General features: G+C 42.3%; 1 protein-coding gene across 1 annotated transcript; it reads left to right on the top strand.

Moving 5' to 3' along the window:
* The first annotated feature begins 7,704 nt into the window (after positions 1-7,704).
* Positions 7,705-21,075, top strand: NSMCE4A (NSE4 homolog A, SMC5-SMC6 complex component). The gene is made up of 11 exons (XM_052661051.1): positions 7,705-7,996; positions 8,689-8,766; positions 11,287-11,417; positions 13,547-13,698; positions 15,699-15,798; positions 16,549-16,639; positions 17,542-17,636; positions 18,956-19,004; positions 19,880-19,968; positions 20,059-20,145; positions 20,998-21,075. The coding sequence occupies exons 1-10, from the start codon at positions 7,705-7,707 to the stop codon at positions 20,131-20,133; spliced, it is 1,152 nt and encodes a 383-aa protein (XP_052517011.1). The 3' UTR covers positions 20,134-20,145; positions 20,998-21,075.
* Positions 21,076-21,423: the final 348 nt, after the last annotated feature.

Raw genomic sequence — 21,423 nt, 5'->3', positions numbered from 1 at the left:
GGCCACCTGATGTGAAGAACTGACTCACTGGAAAAAAAACCCTGATGCTAGCAAAGATTGAAGGTGGGAGGAGAAGGAGACAACAGAGGATGAGACGGTTGGATGGCATCACTGACTCGATGGACATGAGTTGGAGTAAACTCCAGGAGCTGGTGACGGACAGACAATCCTGGTGTGCTGCAGTCCATGGGATCACAGAGTCGGACATGACTTGAGCAACTGAACTGAACTGAGGATCCTTATCATTAATCCTACTTAGGTATAAGAAAACTAAAGGTCAGGGTGGTGAGGTAGCTTCCAGAGTCCCGTGGTTTATATGTGCAAGAGTAGAAATCTGAAACTTCCTCTTGGAGGGTTTCCCAGGTGGCATTAGTGGTAAAGAATCTGTCTGCCGGTGCAGGAGACGTAAGAGACGTGGGTTCGATCCCTGGTTGGGAAGATCCCCTGGAGAAGGGCATGGCCACCCACTCCAGGACTCTTGCCTGGAGAATCCCATGGACTAAGGAGCCTGGAGGGCTACAGTCCATGGGGTCACAGAGTTGAACACGACTGAAGCGACTAAGCACACAGGATCCTTAGCTGAAAAAGAGGAAAAATATAAATTAAAATTGATGCCTATTTAAAAAAAATGAAATAAAAGTACTAGCTCTCAAGTTTAAGGTATATAGTGGAAAACTAACACTATGAATGAATTTATTTTAAAATAAAGAAGGAACACAAAATGAGGAAGACTAAAAGTAAATAAAATGTACTCAAGATATTATGAAAGAAGAGCTAAATTAACCTTCGGAAATTAGAAAGTAGGAGTGCTATGAAAAGCAGAAATTAACTAAATTTTAAATAAATAGGGAGAGGACATATGTATACCTATGACTGATTCATGTTGATGTTTGACAGAAACAACACAATTCTGTAAAGCAATTATCCTTCAATTAAAAAACAAATAAATTCAAAACAAAAAATAATACATTTTAGGGACTTCTCTGGTGGCCCAGTGGCCTAGACACCACGCTCCCAATGCAGGGAGCCCAGATTTGATTGCTGGTCAGGGAAGTAGATCCCACATGCCGCAACTAAGACTTGGTGCAGCCAAATAAATATTTTTAAAAATAAAAATAAATATTTATTTTAATCTAAATTTGAATTTAAAATAAATTTAAAAACAAACAATGGTAATTAAAACCTAGTTACAAACAATATTTACAAAGAATAGAGAAAGTCTAAAAATTTAGATTAAGAAAATAATACGTGTTAACTAACATGATTCACTTTTTACAGTTTTTCTACTTTGCAGATTTTAATTTTTCTTTATTGCCTTTGATCCACTTTCATGAAGCTTCCATGAGTATTTGAAAGATGTGCATTCTTATGCATGCAAAGATCTATACATCAAATCAAGTTGCAAACTGTCCACTTTGCACACAGAGTGGTCAATAAATAATAATAAAGAAAAATAAAGCTGCTCTATTTTGAAGCCCTTTATAATACGCATTGGGCTTCCCAGGTGGCACTAGTGGTAAAGAGCTCACCTGCCAATGCTTGAGTTTGATCCCTGGGTTGGGAAGATCCCCTGGAGAAGGGCATGCAGCCCACGCCAGTATTCCTGCCTGGGAAATCCCATGGACAGAGGAGTCTTGCAGGCCACAGTCCATGGGGTCGCAGAGAGTCAGATGCGAAGAGACCTAGCATGCACACATCCATAATATGCCTTAGATCAACTTTCCTAAGCTAGGTTCCAACCAGATCAAGTGTAAATTATCCACTCCTGTTAGTCCCTTAATCACCTCCTATGTTTATTTTTCCTTCCTGCCTTTTTTTCCTTCATATTGCCCACCAGGGCACTCCTTCAGTAACACAAAACTAACAAGAACAAAAATACTGCCCAGAAGGAAAGAGTGTGCTGTTTTTCCATTGACAGAGAAGTATATCAGCTAAAGAAGAGAGAGTGTGTGTGTGCGCATGAGGGTATGTGTGTGTGGTTAAAACTGGAAATCCAGAATATCAACTTAAGTGAGCATTCCCAAAGAGTGCTAGAATGTAATGAAAATTTCATCCTCTTTGCAATATTTTCAATATTAATTTCAACCACTAATTTCAATGTTCAGAGTTTTGCTAAACTGCATTACTCTCTATATCTTAAAATGCATTGACAGAGTAGTACTGAAACATGTACATTATGTACATGTACATTATGTAAAATAGCAGTGGGAATTGCTGTATGATGTAGGGAATCCAAAGCTGGTGCTCTGTGACAACCCAGAGGGGTGGGAGGGGGAGGGAGATGAGAGGGCAGTTTAAGAGGGAGGGGACATATGTGTACGTATGGCTGACTGATGTTGATGTATGGCAGAAACTGTCACAATATTGTAAAGTAATTATTCTCCAATTAAAATTAAATAAATACACTGAGTATAAGGTTTGGTATGTGTTTTTAAAAGAGTGCCGTGTATAAAAAATAACAGGGGCACTTCCCTGGTGGTCCAGCGGCTAAGATGTTAAGCTCTCAATGCACAGGGCCTAGGTTCGATCCCTGGTCAGGAACTAGATTCCACATGCTGCCACCAAGAGTTCACGTGCCACAACTAAACATCCTGCGTGCCACAATGAAGATTAAAGATCCCATGTGCTGCAATCACCCAGTGCAGCCAAATAAAGGAAAATATATATATAAAAAAATAATAATAACAGGGCAATAGACTAAAAAGTAGTAGACATATACCATGTTTCTGATGTGAGATAAATACAATGAGAATTTCTGTGTACGAAGAAATAATTACATTTAGGCAAACGTTCGCATTCTTTTACACAACTGAGAAGACCAATATTAATATGTAAACCTGTTTTCTGTGCCAAAAAAATTTTTGAAAACTATCTCAACTATGTTTTGAGATTGGGATATTCAAAAGTTAGCAAATATTACTCATGAAATCAATCAGCAATTAAAAATGAAAATAACAGCAATTTTGTAGCATTATTAACATCCTTATTATCAGGCAAAATAGCATAGCTAAGGCTGATTTTTAAAAAAGAGAAAAAATATGATAAGAATATTGAGAGGAGAAGGAGGGCATAAATGAAATGTTCACAATAGATCATACTCCTGGGATTTCCCTGGGGTCCAGTGGTTTAGACTCAGGACTTCCAATGCAGGGGGCGCTGGTTTGATCTCTGGTTGGGGAACTAAGATCCCACATGCCTTACATGCAACCAACTCTTGGATGAACAAGTGAGTGTGGCACAACAGGGGCCCCTTTCTCTCTTGAAAAATGCCAAGACAGCATTCACGATAGTGAAAGGTAAGAGTAGCTAAGTGTCCATTAGCTGATGAATGGCTAGACCAAATGTGGTCAATCCACACAGTGGACTATCATCCAGCCAGAGAAAGGACTGATGCATGCTACAACTCGGACACACCTTGGAAACATCATGCTAAATGAAGGCCGCCACATACAAAAAGACAACACATGATTGCATGGATCCACTAATGTGAAATGTCCAGAGAAAAATGACAAATCAGGAGGAACAGAAAATAGGTTCCTGGTTGCCAGTGGCTGGGGGAGGCTTGGGGGTAGTGGGGGAGAGTCTGCTGATAGGCATGGGGTTTTTCCCTCAGGTGATGAAAATGTTCTAAAGTAATTGTGGTGATATTTGCAAAACTCTGTAAATATAATAAAAAAACATTGAATGATACACTGTAAAAGAATGGATTTTATGATATGTGAATTATATCTAAATGAGAAGAAAAATCTTACTGTAGTGCCCCGAGGAAAGCACTGCATATTGAAACGGTTCTGCTCTACCAAATCATCTGGTTCAGGGGTTGGTCCATGAGCAGCATCATAGGCATTGCCTGAGGGTGAGACATGGACAATGAGAGGCCTTCTCCCAGGCCTACGGAAATCACAATCTGTACCTTAACAGGGCCCCTTCCCAGGTAATTCATATGCACATTCAAATTAGAGACACCATGATCCAAAGCATTAAAGAGGTCTTAAGAGTCTAGCATTGAATGACAAGTATATAGAGCAAGTGATCATACGAATACACTTGATTTCAAAGGCATGAGAGAGATTAGAAAAAAATGTGAGAACAAATTTTGTTTAATTTAGAAAAAAAATTGTTTAATTTGTCGGCTTTTATTTCTTTACAAGTTTCTCTTTTCTTTTATAAGCAATAACTTCCTTTAAAAATATATATATCTATCCTTTTTATTTATGTGTAGGTCTTAGTTCCCCAACCAGGGATTGAACCTATGCCCTTGGCAGTGAAAGCTCAGAGTCCTAACCACTGGACCACCAGAGAACTTTCTACAAGTTCTCTTTAATGTTAAAAACAGAAAGAAAAGAAATCGGGGGTGGGGGAAGTTTTGGATAAATGGTGTGAAGTCCAGGGCTTAAGCATGCTATAAAAGGTCCTTGAGCTAATATCATTTGTGGGTCATTTTTTTTTTTGTCAGCTAGAAATCACTTCAAGTGTAGAACTTTCTCTGACCAGCTGTTGTTCTAAGTGCTGTTGACTAGCATGGCTGTGGACTCTTTTCTAAAAAACACAGGGCAATGCTTGTGGGGTGAGAAGGTTAACAGACAACCATATTTAGACCTTGAGACCATTAAACATCTATATCCTTGAAAATGTTGATTTGCGCTTTTTGATTACTAATTTGTACTTATTGTTCCACAGTACAGATTGAAAATTAACATTTTAAAGTTTAATTTCTCTTCTGAAATGATACAATTAACATATCACTGAAGCAGCACAGATTTAATAACCTATTTCTCTTCTTATTTCTACTCCAGGTAAGCAGTATTAAAAGTATACCATCAACCCTCAGATCAGAGGTTTCTGCATTCACGGATTCAATCCACCAAGGATAAATAATATTTTGGAAAGATTTTTTCTCTGGAAAGTTTCAAAAGGTAAAATTTGAATTTGCCACGCACTGGCAACACTTAGGTAGCACTTAGCTATTTATATAGTATTTGGACTTCCCTGGTGGCTTAGACGGTAAAGCGTCTGTCTACAATGCGGGAGATCTGGGTTTGATCCCTGGGTCGGGAAGATCCCCTGGAGAAGGAAATGGCAATCGACTCCAGTACTATTGCTTGGAAAATCCCATGGACAGAGGAGCTTGGTAGGCTACAGTCCATGGGGTCGCATTGAATTATCTTGGTACTTTTGTAGAAAATCAGTTGACCATGCATGTATGACAGGTTTCCCAGGTGGCTCAGTGGTAAAGAACCTGCCTGCCAATGCAGGAGATGCAAGAGACTCGGGTTCACTCCCTTGGGTAAGGAAATCCCCTGGAGGAGGAAATGGCAACCTGCTCCAATATTTTTGCCTGGGAAATCCCAAGGACAGAGGAGCCTGGCAGGCTACAGTCCATGGGGTTGCAAAGAGCTGGACATGACTGAACATGCACATGCCTGCACACGTAGATGTATGGGTTGATTTCTGGACTTTAAATTCTATTCTATTGATCTTTATGTCTATCTTCATGACAGTATTACAGTCTTAGTTACTATAGCTTTGTAGTAACTTTTGGAATTAAGCATGCATCCTTCCAACTTGGTCTTTCTTTTTCAAGGTTGTTTTGGCTATTCTGGGTCCCATAGGGCTTCCCTGGTGGCTCAGAGGTCAAAGCATCTGCCTGCAATTCGGGAGACCTGGGTTCGATTCCTGGGTCGGGAAGATCCCCTGGAGAAGGAAATGGCAACCAACTCCAGTATTCTTGCCTGGAGAATCCCATGGACAGAGGAGCCTGGTGGGCTACAGTCCACAGGGTTCCAAAGAGTCAGACACGACTGAGCATCTAACACTTTGACTTAACAAGGAGTCTGGAGGTAGGCAGACTCCAAGACACTCAGCAATTCAGTCACATCTATGTCCATCCTTGCCCTCCAGTGTTCCCAGTATTCTGGTCTTTTCTCATGCTTGTCTTCTTGTCAGTAGTAGACAGATTGGTTGCCATCATGCCAGACTCCATTTCCTCATGCCAGCATCACAAAGAAGAATGAGGATGGTGATAAAGAGTTTCTTTTCTGCAGGCTTTGTAAGTGATGCAAATGTGAATCTGCCTCCCATATCACTGTCCAGAACAGAATCACGTCCTATCCCTAGCCCGATCTTCAGGGAATGGGGATGAGATTACCATGATTCATTTCAGGGCATACCTTTCCTGAAATCCAGGTTAAGCAGGAGTGAGGTGTGATACATGCTGCAAAGAATAGTGCTTACCTCAAACTGAGTACATCTGATTCACAACATGGTATTTTTGTAGACTTGGGTAGTAACTCAACTGACATTGTTCCTTTGAAAAAAATGGGTTCTCAGCACCAAAAAGAACTCTTGAGAAATATTTGCAATACAATCCAAAATACATGGGAGATTCATATACTTATCTTTAAAACTGTATTAATATAATTTCATCGTTTTTAGACCCATTTAAAAGTATTTTAGAATCTTTCAGCTTGAGGACCAAATATGAACATAAACTGTCAAGGTGTAGATATTTAAAAACGATGGTTAACAGAGTTTACTCCAAGAAAATCAAGGAACCTTGTCAATTTTCTGTTTGTTCAGTTGTTCTGTCCTCAAAAAAGGTGGGATTGGGACTTCCCTGGTGGTCCAGTGGTTAAGAATTCATCTGCTAATGCAGGGAACACAGCTTCCACCCCTGGTCTGGGAGGATACCACATACCACAGGGCAACCAAACCCCTGTGCCATAACTGAGCCCAGAAGTCCATAACCCATGCTCCAAAACAAGAGAAGCCAAGGCAATGAGAAGCCCAAGAACCACAACTAGTGATAAGCCCCCCACTGGTGGCAACTAGAGAAAGTCTTCCCGCCCAGCAACAAGGGCCCAGTGCAGTAAAAAATAAACTCGGACGGTAAAGAATCTGTCTGCAATGCAGGAATTGAGGGTTTCCACTTCAGTATTCTTCAGTATACTGAAGAACCACTTCAGTATTCTTGCCTGGAGAATTCCATGGACAGAGGAGCCTGGTAGGCTACTGGAGTCCATGAAGTCCCAAACAGTTGGACAGGACTGAGTGATTAACACTTTTCCCTTTCAAAAAAAAAAAAAAAAAAAAGTGGAGGGGGGATTACCAGCTGTTCATAAACTCCATTGGGTCCCTGCCATAATGGCTCAAGGAACTAAGGTCACAGATAGTGAGTGGCAGAATCTCATCTTTCGTCTCCATATCCAGCGCGCATCCTGCTTAACTGCAGGAGACTCGATCAACAAACACGGTCTGCGTGCCCATTACCTGGCAATGTCCCAGATATTTCTGTCTGGAGCTTGGAATGAATTTCCAGCTGGAAGAATGCTAAGTATTTGTTTTAAGGGTGTGGCTGGGTCCGGGAGAGCCAGGGAGACCCCGGGGAAGGTGAAAGTCTAATGAGGTGGGCACGGAGGACCAGACCACGAAGATTATAAGCATCTAAAGTGGGATCACAGGGTATCCAACGTCAGGGGCGTGCCAAGTCAGGGGCCTGAGCCGCCCGGTACCCGCCTGGCGGCGCTGTAACCACTGCGCCCCCGGCCTCGGCCCCTGCCGCCGGCCTCCAGCCACAGGCGTCGCTGTGCGCTCGCGCCGGCAAGGGAGCCGCGTTCCGCGGGGAGCAGGCGCTTAGGGTGTGCAGGGCTTTCAGTTTCTGGCGCGAACTTCCGCCGTTCCAAAGTTGCAGGGAGGCTTGGCGCGATGTCCGGGGACAGCAGCGGCCGCCGGCCCGAGGGCCGGGGCCGGGGCCGCGACCCGCACCGGGATCGCACCCGCTCCCGCTCCCGCTCGCGGTCCCCGCTGTCGCCCGGGTCCCGCCGCGGCGCCGCGCCCGAGCGCAGGGAGGCCCCAGAGCGCCCGGGCTTGGAGGATACCGAACCGTCGGATTCCGGGGACGAGATGATAGACCCGGCGAGCCTGGAGGAGGAGACCGACCCCAGTCTGTGCCGCCAGATCCGCCATCAGTACCGGGCGCTTATCAACTCGGTCCAACGTAAGGCAGGGTAGCGAGGCGGGAACCGCGCGCAGGCCCTGCGCGGCCCGGCTGGTTCGTGGAGCCCGGGACCAGCCCCGCGCCGCCCGGCCGCTCCCGGGTTCGGGGTTTACGAGGCGCTCGCGCATCTGTCGTGCGGATCGCAAGGCACGACCTTGGCGGGGGCGCGCGAGTCCCCCAGGGGCGGGACCGCCCGAGGCCGGGCGCGGTCTGGAAGCCGGGGAGAGGAGGCACGAGGAGCCGGGGCGCATTTTCTTAGATCCAGCGGTTCCCCGCCGGCAGTCGCCCGCCCGAGGCAGCTGCCAGAAATGCAAATTCCCCAGTGTACCCTGGACCTACCTATTCTGAAACTCTCGGTGGCCCGGCTCTGCAAGCTGTGGCTTGCAGAGTTGGAGAGTCCTTCTGATTAAGAGCGCTCCTCAGAGGCTGCAGAAGGCGTGGAAGCCCATGGGTGAAGGTTAGGGGGAGCGAAGTGGGTCCCCTTTTCAAGTTCATTCTGCTAAAGGGGTAGTCATCTTTTCTCTTGTCAGGCCGTTTTGGTTGAAGAAATACAGCTGAAAATAATTCCACCGGGGAGCGGGGGTGGGGGTGGGGGCTGGGACTTGGCTCTCCAGCTGCTGCTGGTTACTCTGCGAATGACTTGTTAGCCTATGATGAGCACCTTTCCCAAAGCTTGTATTTTTTTAAAATAGAAAACCGGGAGGATATATTGAATGCCAGCGACAAGTTAACAGAGGTCCTTGAAGAGGCCAACACTCTCTTTAATGAAGGTAATTCATTATTTTATGAAAGGAAGCTTTCTGTGATCATATATTTGAGGGTAATTTTAATTAGTTTTGCATGAGAACCGAATGTTGACAGCAAACAACCCCCGTATTTATAAGAGTGCTTTACTGGTTTTGGAACCTTTTCCCTTGTAGCACCACTACTATGACTGTGCACTTATCAGTCCCTAAGTACTGCTTCCCTGATGGATCAGGGGTTAAAGCGTCTGCCCGCAATGCGGGAGACCTGGGTTCGATCCCTGGGTCAGGGACGATCCCCTGGAGAAGGAAATGGTAACCCACTCCAGTATTCTTGCCTGGAGAATCCCATGGACTGAGGAGCCTGGTAGGCGAGTCGGACACGACTTCACTTTCACAAGTACAAGCAAGTAGTAAGGGCTTTATTTGGGGGTGGGGAGCAGCAGCCAGTTTTAACAGGCGCCCCAGGAGATTCTGTTGCTTGTTCAAGTTTGAGAACTTTCTGTGTATTATATTTCTATTGTATTGACTGCTGAGAATTTTTATGTCTTATCATTCTACTCTATTGACGACCTAGGATGCATTGGATGTATTAAAGAAAGAACTGAGCTGGCTTCTGACATCCTGTTTCTTTTCCTGCCTTCCTCCCGACCTCCCGTCCCTAAGCTCTTTGCTTTTGGTCCACTTAATATAACCCAGTGGGGATGGCCGGGTCTACAGGTGGCCCTGTTGGTCTCCAGTGAGGGGAGGGGCCTGAGAAAGAGAGGAATCTCAGCACTGAACTCTAGCATTGTTGGGGGCAAAGGGGGCTCTGAAATAAAAGCTTGGTTTGAATGAAAAGCAGCAGCAGTGTTAGTGCTAAGAGTGGTCTCTGTGTTTGAAGACAGGACAGGTCAGGCAGCCCCTGATGGTGTGGGCACTGGGTCACAGAGCCTGGGGACAAGTCCTCAGACTACTTTTCCCTCCTGGCCTTCCTCTAAATTCTATGGGAGCAGAAGAGGAGAGTGCAGACCCATGCAGGTGAAGAAGTCAACAGAGCTGGCCGCTGCCTGGACACCACCACTCCACATGTTCTCTGAGAACCAGAACATTTCTTTCTTTTCACCTGGTGCAACCCCTCCTCCACTCTCTCTAGCTCTTTCTTCTCTTCTGAGCTGGGAACCCCCCCGCCCAGTCTGTCTCTTCAGGGTTGCTCTTGACCCCTTGTCCCCTGTTATTCACCCACTGCTGAAAAGTTGTTGATTAACAGATCATTTCCTGCTTGGCCAATTCTACTATGCTAGCTGGGTCGCCTTTTTAAGGCACAGTTACTCACTCAACCAGGCCCTAGGAGACAGTCAGCCAACAAAGGATTCTGTATCCTCCATATATACAGACTGCATGTTCTGCAGCTTTTCAGAGGTGTGAACCCACCCGTGGGAGATGGGCACTTTCCTCACAGCTTTCGTGGCAGTGACGGGCTGGCGGCGGGGAGGGGAGGTCAGGTCTGCAGCAGCCCAGGAACTAGTCCCTAGCTTTTGCCTCTTGTCTCTCATTCATTGTCATGTTCACAGTAATTCTCCTGAAATAAAACTGGGGAGAAAATTATGCATATGAATACAAAACTTGGAGTCAGTGCGTTCATCAGCCTGAGGAATGTTTGGGCAATCAAAAATTCAAGTGAAATGGCCTTGAGGAGCAAGCTAGGCAGAGGCATTTGTGTGTTTGAACTCTGCCTGCCGGATTTGTCTCTTGGCTGCTTTTTCAGTTCGCCTTTGCTGGTGTTCCTGGAGCATGGTTCCACACTGCCTGTTCCCTTTCGGGGTCTGGTTCAAACCGATTCCCCTCAGTCCTGTGTCTTCCTCTAATGAACCCTGCCCCTCCTCTCCCCAAACCTCATCTTCAGTTTCCTGGCCCCGTTTCCTGCTTGTCTCCTTTTATTTAAATCCTTGTCTGTAGCTTATCTTAAATGTTAAAAGATGACCCTTTTTGGATCATCCATGCTCGGAGGTCATGGCCCTGCTGCCTGTAGGCTGTTCATCTGGTGGGACCTGTGCTGCCAGGCAGGGTTTGCCTCTCCCGCTACCTGCCCAGCACAGAACTGCACCTGAAGCTCCTCGACAACGTATCTATTATCTACCGGTCTTGGCCACGCCCAAGCACAACGCCTTACACACGTGGGCATTCAGCTTGGCTTCCATCATCAACACAGGTGTTCATAGTGCCTGGATGGGTTACTGGAGTCCGAAGGTCGAAGAGCCAGTGTTAGAGATGATGGAGGTTTTGTTAAACTGCAGTTAATGAAGAGATTTTTATTCAGTTCCCAGAAGCAGGAACAGTGTAGTAGAGAGAGCTGGCTTTTTAGGAAGACTGGTCAGCTTTGATTTCAGATTTTGGTGAGCTGACCAGGGGAACCTGTTTTTACACAGAGATGAGTGTGTTTGAGATTTTTTTTTCCTTTTGGTCCAATGGGAAATGGGGAGTTAAGTGCAGTTGGAAGTTTTGGGAAAATGCCTGTGGATAAACATGTATGTTGTAATGTGTGTCTTTTCCTTCTTTTTCGAATAGTGTCCCGAGCAAGAGAAGCAGTCCTAGATGCCCACTTTCTTGTTCTGGCTTCAGATTTGGGCAAAGAGAAGGCAAAGCAGCTGCGTTCTGATCTGAACTCGTTTGATATGTTACGATATGTGGAAACTCTAGTAAGTTCAAAGCTACAGAATCGTAATAAAAAATGTTTCATGCCACATATTGTATAATTATCCACTTTGCTTATATCGATATGCAGATGGTTTTCACGTCATTTTCCCTTTTGTTTGGGCCTGAGATTCCTCCAGAGAGATCTTACCAGATTAAACACATGACAGTCGGACTATGTGGTGGAATCTAGGTTGGGAATTGAGAGCAGTTTGAAAACCTCCTAGCCTTCTAAGACTCAGGGTGCTGTTTATTTCAAATGGCCATTTTTTCCCTCACTCGGTTGTCAGTTCAGGAGTTCATTCTCAGTGACCCGGGACCTTTGTGCTGGGCTGGGCAGAAACCCACATGCAGGCAAAGTACAGCTGGATATGAGTTACATCTGGGGGAGGGGCATGTTTTGATTTGTCTTTGAGAGTATTTCAGAACCATACGAATATGACTGGGGTTCTGCTTTTGTTTTTTGTTGTTGTTTTATTCAACTGTCTTTGCCTCTTAATGATTGAATGGTGGTTACCTGAAATTTTGAAACTTTGGCTTGATGAATTTTTTGCCCCCAAAAAGCACAATGAGTTGAACTTTGTATTTTACTGTTTTTTTTTTTTCTTTATCTTGGTTTTATTTTGAGCCAACCTCTGTCCTAGCATTTCTGTTAGGACATTAACTTTCTGTTTGTTAAAAGGTTATTAAAATGATTTAGTACCATGAGATCCGAACAGATAAATTATTTTGTAAAGGCATGAGGCAGATGAGGTTTTTGATGTTTTCAAAACCTTAGGTTTTTAAAAAAATTTAACTTAAATTTTAAACCTTAAAATTTTTTTTAAAAAACTTGAAGTGTAGTGCATTTTGGAAAATGTTCAATAAATAAAGTTGACTATATATTGGGTAATCTTTTTAAAAATTACTTTTATTTATCAGGGTGAGCTTTGTACTTTAAATTCCGTAAGTCTTAAAGCGGTCCATGCTGACCCCCAATCTAATAGCTGTCTATAGACTCTGGCGGGAGGATTTTTTTCAAGTATTACCCCAAATATAAGAACTATAAAGAAAAAATTGGCAGATTTGACCACATAAAAACTGAAATGTCTTCTCCAAGTGTGCAGTGGTAGAACGGTTGGCAGGAGAATGGAACAGAGCTGACCGTGTCTCTTTGACTGGGTTCTGGCAGCCTCTCTTTTCTTCAAAGTAGTTAAGCTCTCTGAGGGCTTTTTATTACTGTTTATATATGGTATTGCTGTTTTAATTTGATAACTTCTAGGCATTTCATAATTTTATAATGTTATAAAAATGTACTTTCATAAAAGCAAATTTAATACACTTTCTGCAAGATAGCTTGAGATAAGACGATTATTAGACTTCCGCCAACTCTTCCCAGGAAGTCGCCTTTAAGATGAGTCGATCTCTCCCTGATGCTAGGTGCTGCTCCCTGGAAATCCTAATCTGCAAGCTAATCAGAGGTCTCCAGGAGGTTGGCTGGAAATGAAAATTGAAAGCCAGCTAAACTTCCATGTTCTATCCCACAGCGTTTGCTTAGGGATGTGAATTTCTATTTTTATGCTAATTCAGCATTGCTGATAGTTTAAAAATGACTTGTGTGTGATCAGGCCCAGCAAGCTAAGTTCTGGTGTGTCCACCCCTCGGCCTGCAGGGGGCTAGAGCAGGGCTTCTCAGCCTTGGCACTACGTGCATTTTGGGCTGGTTGAGTCTTTGTTGTAGGGGGCACCTGCAGTAGGATGTTGAGCACTATCCTGGCCTCTACCCACTAAATGCCCCCTACAGCATTTAGTAACACGGCCCTCCCTGCCATCCACCCAGTTGTGACGATCAAAAGTGTCTCTAGATAGAATGCTGGGGGTGGAGGGGTGCTTAAAAAATTGCTCTGGTTGAGACCCTTTGGTCTGGATCATCTCATTTTCTCACCAAAAAGTCCTGAGTACCTTGAAGAATAGTTTCTGCCAAAAAGAAGGTGCCTTTGAAAACAGGAAATTTGTAATAAGAAATTGAGCCAACATGTTAGGACACTGAAAACAGACTTTGCCTCTGGCCTGTTGTGTAGTGATAGAGATAATTGAGTGCTGTGAATGATTGCTCGTGGCTTAACTGGGGTTTCTGTTTCCCTTCGTTTTTGTAGCTGACTCATATGGGTGTAAATCCGCTAGAAGCTGAAGAACTCATCCGTGATGAAGATAGTTCTGATTTTGAACTCATAGTCTATGACTCCTGGAAAATATCAGGCAAAACAGCAGAAAACACCTTTAATAAAACCCATACATTCCACTTTCTGTAAGATTATTTTGAAAATCCGACAGACCAGCCATTTGTAAACCTTAAATTGTATTTTATTGTAGGGACAACAATTATTTGGTATTGTAGAGCAGACAGTCATGATGCCATCGCTCAGAGACTTTCTAAAGTTTGGTTTAAAAGCCCATAGTATCTTGCGGATGGATCCTCATCCAGCTTAACTGGAGCAGGAGAGGCCGTGGGCTGGCATCTCCTTAGCAGGGCACTCTGCTGGCACCTTTGCTTTCTAGCGTGGGAGACTTTAGGTCTGTGACATAATGTCTGGCTTTATCATCTTTAAAAGTCCTTATTACGTAGGAGGATGATACCTCCTATGAAAGGTATCTTAAGATTCTACCAATATATGTAAAGTGCCATTTATTATATATAATTCCCTGTTAGATGATTGCTGTCCTATATTTGAAGACTAGTTGAGTCACTGTCACATAAACTGCCCACTTCATCTTTTTTGGATACAGCTTTGATTTTGAAAAGCTTTTCTTTATACTCAAATGGAATTGGCTCCTGTCTTAATTTCCTAGCTTAGTCTTATGAAGAGGCTAAGAACAACTCTTACTGGTTCTTTTGTAAGACAGCCTTTAAAATATCCAGTAGATAATTTCTCCAGGGCAACCACTCAGGTGGTTTCTTCCTTAAGTGGATAGATTAGGGCATTTGTCTATTCTGAGTGCCCTTCTAAACCTCCTGAAATTGGTAGTGCCTCAGAAGGCTTTGGAGATGGAGATTTAGTAAGTCTGGGTTTTCTTCGTATTTCCCGAGGCATCTGTTTTTAACAAGACTTACCTTAATTCAGGTGCCCAGAATCACTGTATATTACAGCAAAAAGATCAAACTTCTTTATTATAGGAAAAGTCTAAATCTTTTTTTTTTTTTTGCTGTTGAACTAGGCTCCATCATAAATGCAGGATCTAAAGATAGCCTTTTGGGAATTCCCTGGTGGTCCAGTGGTTAGGACTTCAAGCTCTCACTGGTGAGGGTGTGGGTTCAATCCCTGGTCGGGGAACTAAGATCCCCCAAGCCTCGAGGCATGTCCAAAAATAAAAAGAAAGAAAGATAGCCTTGGGTTACATAACTTAAACCTTTTGTCATCATCTAGCCCAATTTGCGGCCACAGTGATTTACTTACAACTTTGCAGCCTTGTACTTGCTGTTGCCTTGGCCTGCAGTGTCCTTTCCCCCATGTTTTCTTTCCATCTGGTAAGATTTGCTTGGGCTTCTTGGTTGACCCTAGTGGTAAAGAAGCCGCCTGCTGATGCAGGAGATGTGAGAGACTCGGGTTCAATCCCTGCAACCCACTCCAGTATTCTTGCCTGGGGAATCCCATGGACAGAGGAGCCTGGTGGGCTGCAGAGTCAGACATGACTGAAGCAACTCAGCGCACACATGGGATCTCTACTGTATATTTTGATTTCCTCCAGTGCAGGGACCACAGTGGACTAAATTCTCTAGGCCCTGGTTGTTTCTGCCTGGTATGTCTGTTGCTGTAGGGCTTTTTTGGGAGGTGGAGGGAGTCCAAAAGGGAAAGGAATCCCATGGCCTCTGCCTTACCTGTTATCTCATAAGACAGGTGTGTTCTGGAGTCGCAGGCAGTGGGGCTCTGCTCTGGCACCCCCAGAACAAAAGGCTTTTTTAACCTCAGTGGGGATATTCATCGCCATCCCCCACACACGTTCGTCCTTCCCCTGATCTCTGAAGCTGGCTCTGTGAAACAGACAACAGGCTAGCTGGGAGGACCACAGGCATATTGACTGACTTACTATTGAGAGTAAAATACGAAGGTATTGAGGAGGAATCTGGTTGAATTCTTTGAGAAACACAGAAGGAGCAGAAAGGCTGTCACAAACGGGACAGTCTTGGTCTGATGTCACTCATACACCACTGATGCCTGGTCTGAATTTGAGGATGCTGTGGGAACTGCTTTCAGTTAGTGAAATTAGTTTGTTTTAAAAACAAAGACATGAAAGCATATTTTTCATTAGGTTGGGTTCAATACAAGGAGAGTGCCCTGTGCCAAAGCCACGAATTGAACGTCCAAGAAAAGTTCGTATGATAGAAGAGCAGCAGGCAATGCCTGCCCAGGTTTGTTTGTTCAAATGTTACTTTTTAAAAACACTTAATTTAAAATAGCCATTAGTGTCATATACATGTAATTTGGCCGTCTTTTCTCAGCGTTTGGGTCTGGAGTCAGGTTCTGTCACTTAAAAAGTAATCATTTAATGTTTGAATCATTTTTGATATGTTTAAGTCTTTAAACATTTTATTGGATGGACCACTTGTCTTAGGTCTTAACTCATTTCTGTAGTATGGATTAGTTCTCCCAAAACAGGTTTCTTAACTTCGGCACTGTCGGCATTTGGGGCTGGATAATTCTTTGCTGTGAGAGGCTCTCCTGTGCATTGTAGGATGTTTAGCAGCATCCTTGGCCTCTTCCCACTAGATGCTAACAGCCTCCTCTCATGTTCCCCCCTCCCGTCCCAAGCATGACAACCAAGTGTTAGAAAATGTCTCATGGTGGGTGGGGGGCGCTGCAGAAAAATCACTCCCAGGTGAGAACCACTGTTCTAAACTGCCCCTTTTATAATTTGCTATTTTACATTCAACCTAAAAATGATGGATTTGGTCATGTTACTCCTCTCTTAGATAATTCATATGAAAATGTTACTAAAGCTAGAAAAATCTTTTTTAACTATCAGTTTTAAGACAGGAATAAAAACTGTTAGAAATCCTAAGTAAAAGACATTTTGAGGAATTTGGCCGGGGAAGAGAGCAGAAAAGGTTAACAGGCAGGCAAGTAGGTCAGTCTGCTTGTTAACAGCTTTATATTTTCAGTTAAAAAGAATGGAAGAGTCTCATCAAGAAGCAACAGAAAAAGAAGTAGAAAGAATCTTGGGATTGTTGCAAACATACTTTGAAGAAGATCGTAAGTACGATACCAAGCTTAAAGTGGAACAATCTGTATTTGTCAGTTAGGCCTGTGTCACTTGCAATGAGAAGCTATTTTTATTTAAAAGGCATATATGTAATGCTTGAATCATTTTGATTTTTCTTGACATGTCTTTTATGAGACTTCTCTCTAGAAATCCGATGAGAACATGTCCATCCCACCATAGTGGTGAAAGAAATTCTCATTTTTATTTTTCAAAGATGGGATATTTTTTCTGTTATAAAATAATACATGCCAAAGATGTGAGAAAAGTAAAAAGTCAAGTACCTGTTCTACCTGACCTCACTCCCTCAAGGTCGCCACTTATAAAATGTGATGTGTGTATTTTCAGACTTTTTTATGTCTATGTCAGTCATAATAAATATGCAACTAAGTAGTTGGGATTTTTTTGTTGTTGGTGATGGTGGTGTTTTGCTTTTTTCAAAGCAAAATAATATACACATTTTTCTGCAAGATGACTTTTCCATTTGGACATTTTCCCATATTGATACATGCAGATCCTGCTTACTCTTTTCAGTGATTCCCATTGGGTGAGTGTATCATAATTTAACAAATCCTCTATTTAGTGGACAAGTTCTTTATAGCATTTTTCTCTTGTATAAACTGCTGGAGCGAAAAATCTGGGCATACCACTTTGTGCACGTGTGCTAATATTTCTGTAGGACAGCTTTTTAAAGGAGGATTGCCAGGGAAGTGGGCATGCAGATTTTTAACAGATACACCAGATTGTCCTCAAGCGGGGTTGTATTGATTTCCATCCCATAACAGGATGAATACCCACTTTCTTTCTTTGGTTAACACTAGAGAATATTGGTCTTAATTGATGAGCAAAAGTAATTTGTCCTCTGTTGAAGAATTTTTTCTTCTTTTTTCTTTAGCTGATACTCCAATGTCCTTCTTTGACTTTGTGGTTGATCCACATTCTTTCCCCCGGACAGTGGAAAACATCTTTCATGTTTCTTTTATTATAAGGGTAAGATTTAAGATTATTTCTCTGTTTTTCTTTGCTTTTAAGAGAGTAAATAATAACAGGTATAGATGAGAGGTGGCTAAGGAATTTGTACTAACCAGTATGTGTTTTAGACCCATTGTAGCAAAACACTGAGGAGTCACAGGCCAAAAAAACTAGCTAAAAAACTAAGTGCTTGCTTTTACATTGTAGACATTTTTGGAGCTTACAGATTAGGTAACTATGTAATATACATGTTAAATTTCCCAAATTTGTTAGTTGTTATGTAAGAAAATACCCTTGTTTTCAAGAAATATACACCGAAATTGTAGGGAAAAGGGCTTCCCAGGTGGCACAGTGGTAAAGAATTTGCCAGCCAGTTCAGGAGATGCAAGAGAGGCAGGTTTAATCCCTGGTTTGGAAGATCCCCTGGAGAAGGAAACGGCACATCACTCCAGTATTCTTGCCTGGAGAATTCTATGGGCCGAGAAGCCAGTCCATGGGGTCGCAAAGAGTCGAACTCAACTGAGTGACTACACTGTCACTTTCAGAGAGAGAAAGCAGTAATATAAATATGGCAAAACACGAACAGTTGGTGACTCTGGGTAAAGAATGTATGGGAGGTCTTTGCAGTAGTCTTGTAACTCTTAAGTTTGAAGTAATTTCAAAACAGATGGTTTAGGAGAAAAAAAAAAAAAAAAAATTCTCAGAAGAGTACCTTGAGAATTTTCTCCAGGCTGTCTTCAGTCTTATGTCCAGTTGCAATCCTGCACTTCTAAGATTAATTCGATTTTAACAAAATCGAATCTTGTGTTGACAAAAAGTTTTGGTTTTGTTTTTTTTTGACAAAAGTGTTTTTTCAGAAATGATAGCTAAAGCGTATTCTGTCAACAGTCAGTGATAGTATTACGCATCATAAAATGTGTTGTATTCAGGAACTCCCTGGCAGTCCAATGGTTAGGACTGCTCTCTCTCACTGCTGAGGGCCTGGGTTCAGTCCCTGCTGGGGGACCTAAGATCCCACCAGCTGCATGGCTCAGCCAAAAAAATAATCATAATAATACAATGTGGAGTACTCAAAAAGTATGAATCAGTCAAAGAGCCAAGATGGTTGTAGTTTTAAGAGATCTTGGGGATGAGGCTGTGCCCGGGTAAGCGAGCTGATTAGAACCTGAAAGATACCCCATGCAGAGGGAGATGTGAGAGAAGGCTTGTCTGTATACACTCCTGCTTATTTGTCATGGTATATTTTGATTGTCTAAGGTTTAGAATTTTCTCACTGAGTAATTTTTTCATCCAGTGGCTGACGGTTTTGAATCTAAATTTTAGTCTTTGTGTTACAGGATGGTTTTGCAAGAATAAGACTTGACCAAGACCGACTGCCAATAATAGGTAAATGATTCTGTGTCCAGAAAAGTTAGTTTTAAAGAAAACGTATTTGTTACTGGAGGGTGTGAAATGTATTTTATTAAGTGTAAATTGAGTTTTTATTTTAGGCGACAAACTTTTACAACGTCTTCCTTAACTAACTGAAAATACTGAAAACTTGATCATAGTTTAAAACTGATGGATTCAGTTCTGTCATTGATTCAACATCTACTGCTGTTAAGAATAACAAGAAATGATATAGTTTCCCTTAAATTTTAATTTAGAAAGTCTGTATTACAGTTATTTTTGTAGTTTCCTTCTATTTTATCCCTAATGCCAGCTCCTCCTCTCCAGGATCTGTTTTTTTTCTTTCTCATTGTTTTGCCTCTTTTATATACAAGTTTCATTTAAATATCTCTCACAGTTAGAAAACTGATGTCAAAAAAGAACATTGCTATACAATTTACAAATGTCAGTAAATATTAAAGAGCATGGTTAATGCAGAGAGAATCTTAATTTTGTTGAATGATTCACATTCTCCATTACTCTTTGTCTTCTAAGGCCTCCTGTACAGAATGAAGTGTTTTCACTGCATTTACCGATTCCTTTAAAAAGTTCTTACTTTCATACTGGATGCACTAGACCTTAGCTCTGTGTTTGGTTCATAGATATGCAGAGTTTTTCAAATGATTGGAATGTGTTATTTTACCATATGTATTTTTTTTTTTAATGGAAGCAAGTGGGGTTACTTTCTATTGTAATAATACAACCCTAATGCATGAATTCCTAATAAGAATATAATATTCTAAGCGTCTGCTTGGTACAGGTGTCTTTCCTATTATTCATTGGTGTCTGTTCAGATTACCTCTTCTGATTTGAAAACTTTGCCTCTCAAACAGAGCCTGTTAATGAAGAAAGTCGAGGAATTGACCAAAACACTCAAATTAGGAATCAAGCAATTATAGCTTTGAGTTATCGAGACTGGGAGGTAAAGCCCTGCATGTTACCCCGGGCAGTTTGTTTCCAAGAATTCCTTTGCTGTAAACCCAGTGCCCACATGCTCTCTGTTCTCTACCAGGAGATTGTGAGGACCTTTGAGATCTCAGAGCCTGTGATTACTTCAAGTCAGAGCCGGCAGAGGCTAAGTGCTTGACACCAGCTGAAGGTAACATTTCCTCTGGGACAGCTGCATGTATGTATCATAGTTTCTGTCTCACTTTTTCATCTTCTGGTGAAATTTGGATTTTGCTTCCCTCTAGTGCCCCATTCTTAAAATTGTGTGTAACTGGTGAGAAGGGCAGAACACAACCTAGTGGTTGCAAGTCCCCACCTTTGGATTGATTCCTTTGGTGGCCTTAAGATGTGCAGTTGAAAGAGAGCAGAGATTGGTCTTGGTTTGGCACTCTCCCCACCCCCGCAACAAATGGATAAATGAGATGATGGAATATTGAATCCTCCCATCAGTTTTGTTCACTGTCCCATCAGGTTGGCTTACTTTATGCAGACAAAGTAGAAAAGGAAAATTAAGATAGAACTACCTTGGAATGATGTTGGTAATGGGCATTTCTGAAACCTGTGTTTTGTTTATGAAATAATTCTCCATTTTTATAAAGGAGATGAGGAAGGGAATCTTAGAAATGACCTGGTATTCTGTACTGCACACAGCTGTGGGTGGGGATCAGGAGATGGGATCCTGTTGGCTCTGCCCCTTTAGTCTTACTCTGCTTCGTTTTCCTTCTCTGTAAATCTGTAAAATGGGATTCTGAGTTAGAGTTAAAACTAGCTTTTCAGTACTTAGTGTAAACTCTTAATATATGCTTCAATTATTTGAGCTTTTGTTCCAAAGTAATTGAAGGAAAGAGGAGAACTGACATCAGATCTATACTGTAGGTTTACTTGGGCCCTCCTCACTGAGGAGGAGCTGGTTGGTAGATTTCCTTTATGCATCTTCTTAAATGAACTTTTGATTTACCATTTATAAACTGTTAACCAGCTATTTCCCTCCTTTGTTTTTTAGGACTCATGTGGATGCTGAAATCCAAAAAGGAAAGCAGCACGTATTGTATATATTGTATAATCAAACATTTTTAAAGACAGATTGTTTTTAATAAAATGTAGCTTTTGATAGTTAATGAATTTGTCATGTTTGTCTTGAATTAAAGGAAATTCATTGCCATATGTACAAATAATTGCAGTTATTCTGTATTTTCTGTTCTTGGGAGAGTTTCTGTTTTATCTAGCCCTGTCCCATTGAAAGTTTTAGTTAGGTTGTTAATGGCTTAAAGATCATTATGGTTCTCTGCATCTTTTTTAGCTGTAAAGTTAGCCAGTCAGGTCAACACTTATTAGGTTGTACCATATGAAACTGTTTTCATAGGTAAGATATAGTCAAATATCAGCAATTTTATGTGCTTCAGCCTGTTTTACACACAAGGAACTGTTC

Source organism: Budorcas taxicolor, chromosome 23 (assembly GCF_023091745.1).
Source record: "Budorcas taxicolor isolate Tak-1 chromosome 23, Takin1.1, whole genome shotgun sequence".
NCBI lineage: Eukaryota > Metazoa > Chordata > Mammalia > Artiodactyla > Bovidae > Budorcas > Budorcas taxicolor.
Note: the sequence above shows the minus strand (reverse complement) of the source record. Positions and strands in the feature narration are given on the sequence as shown.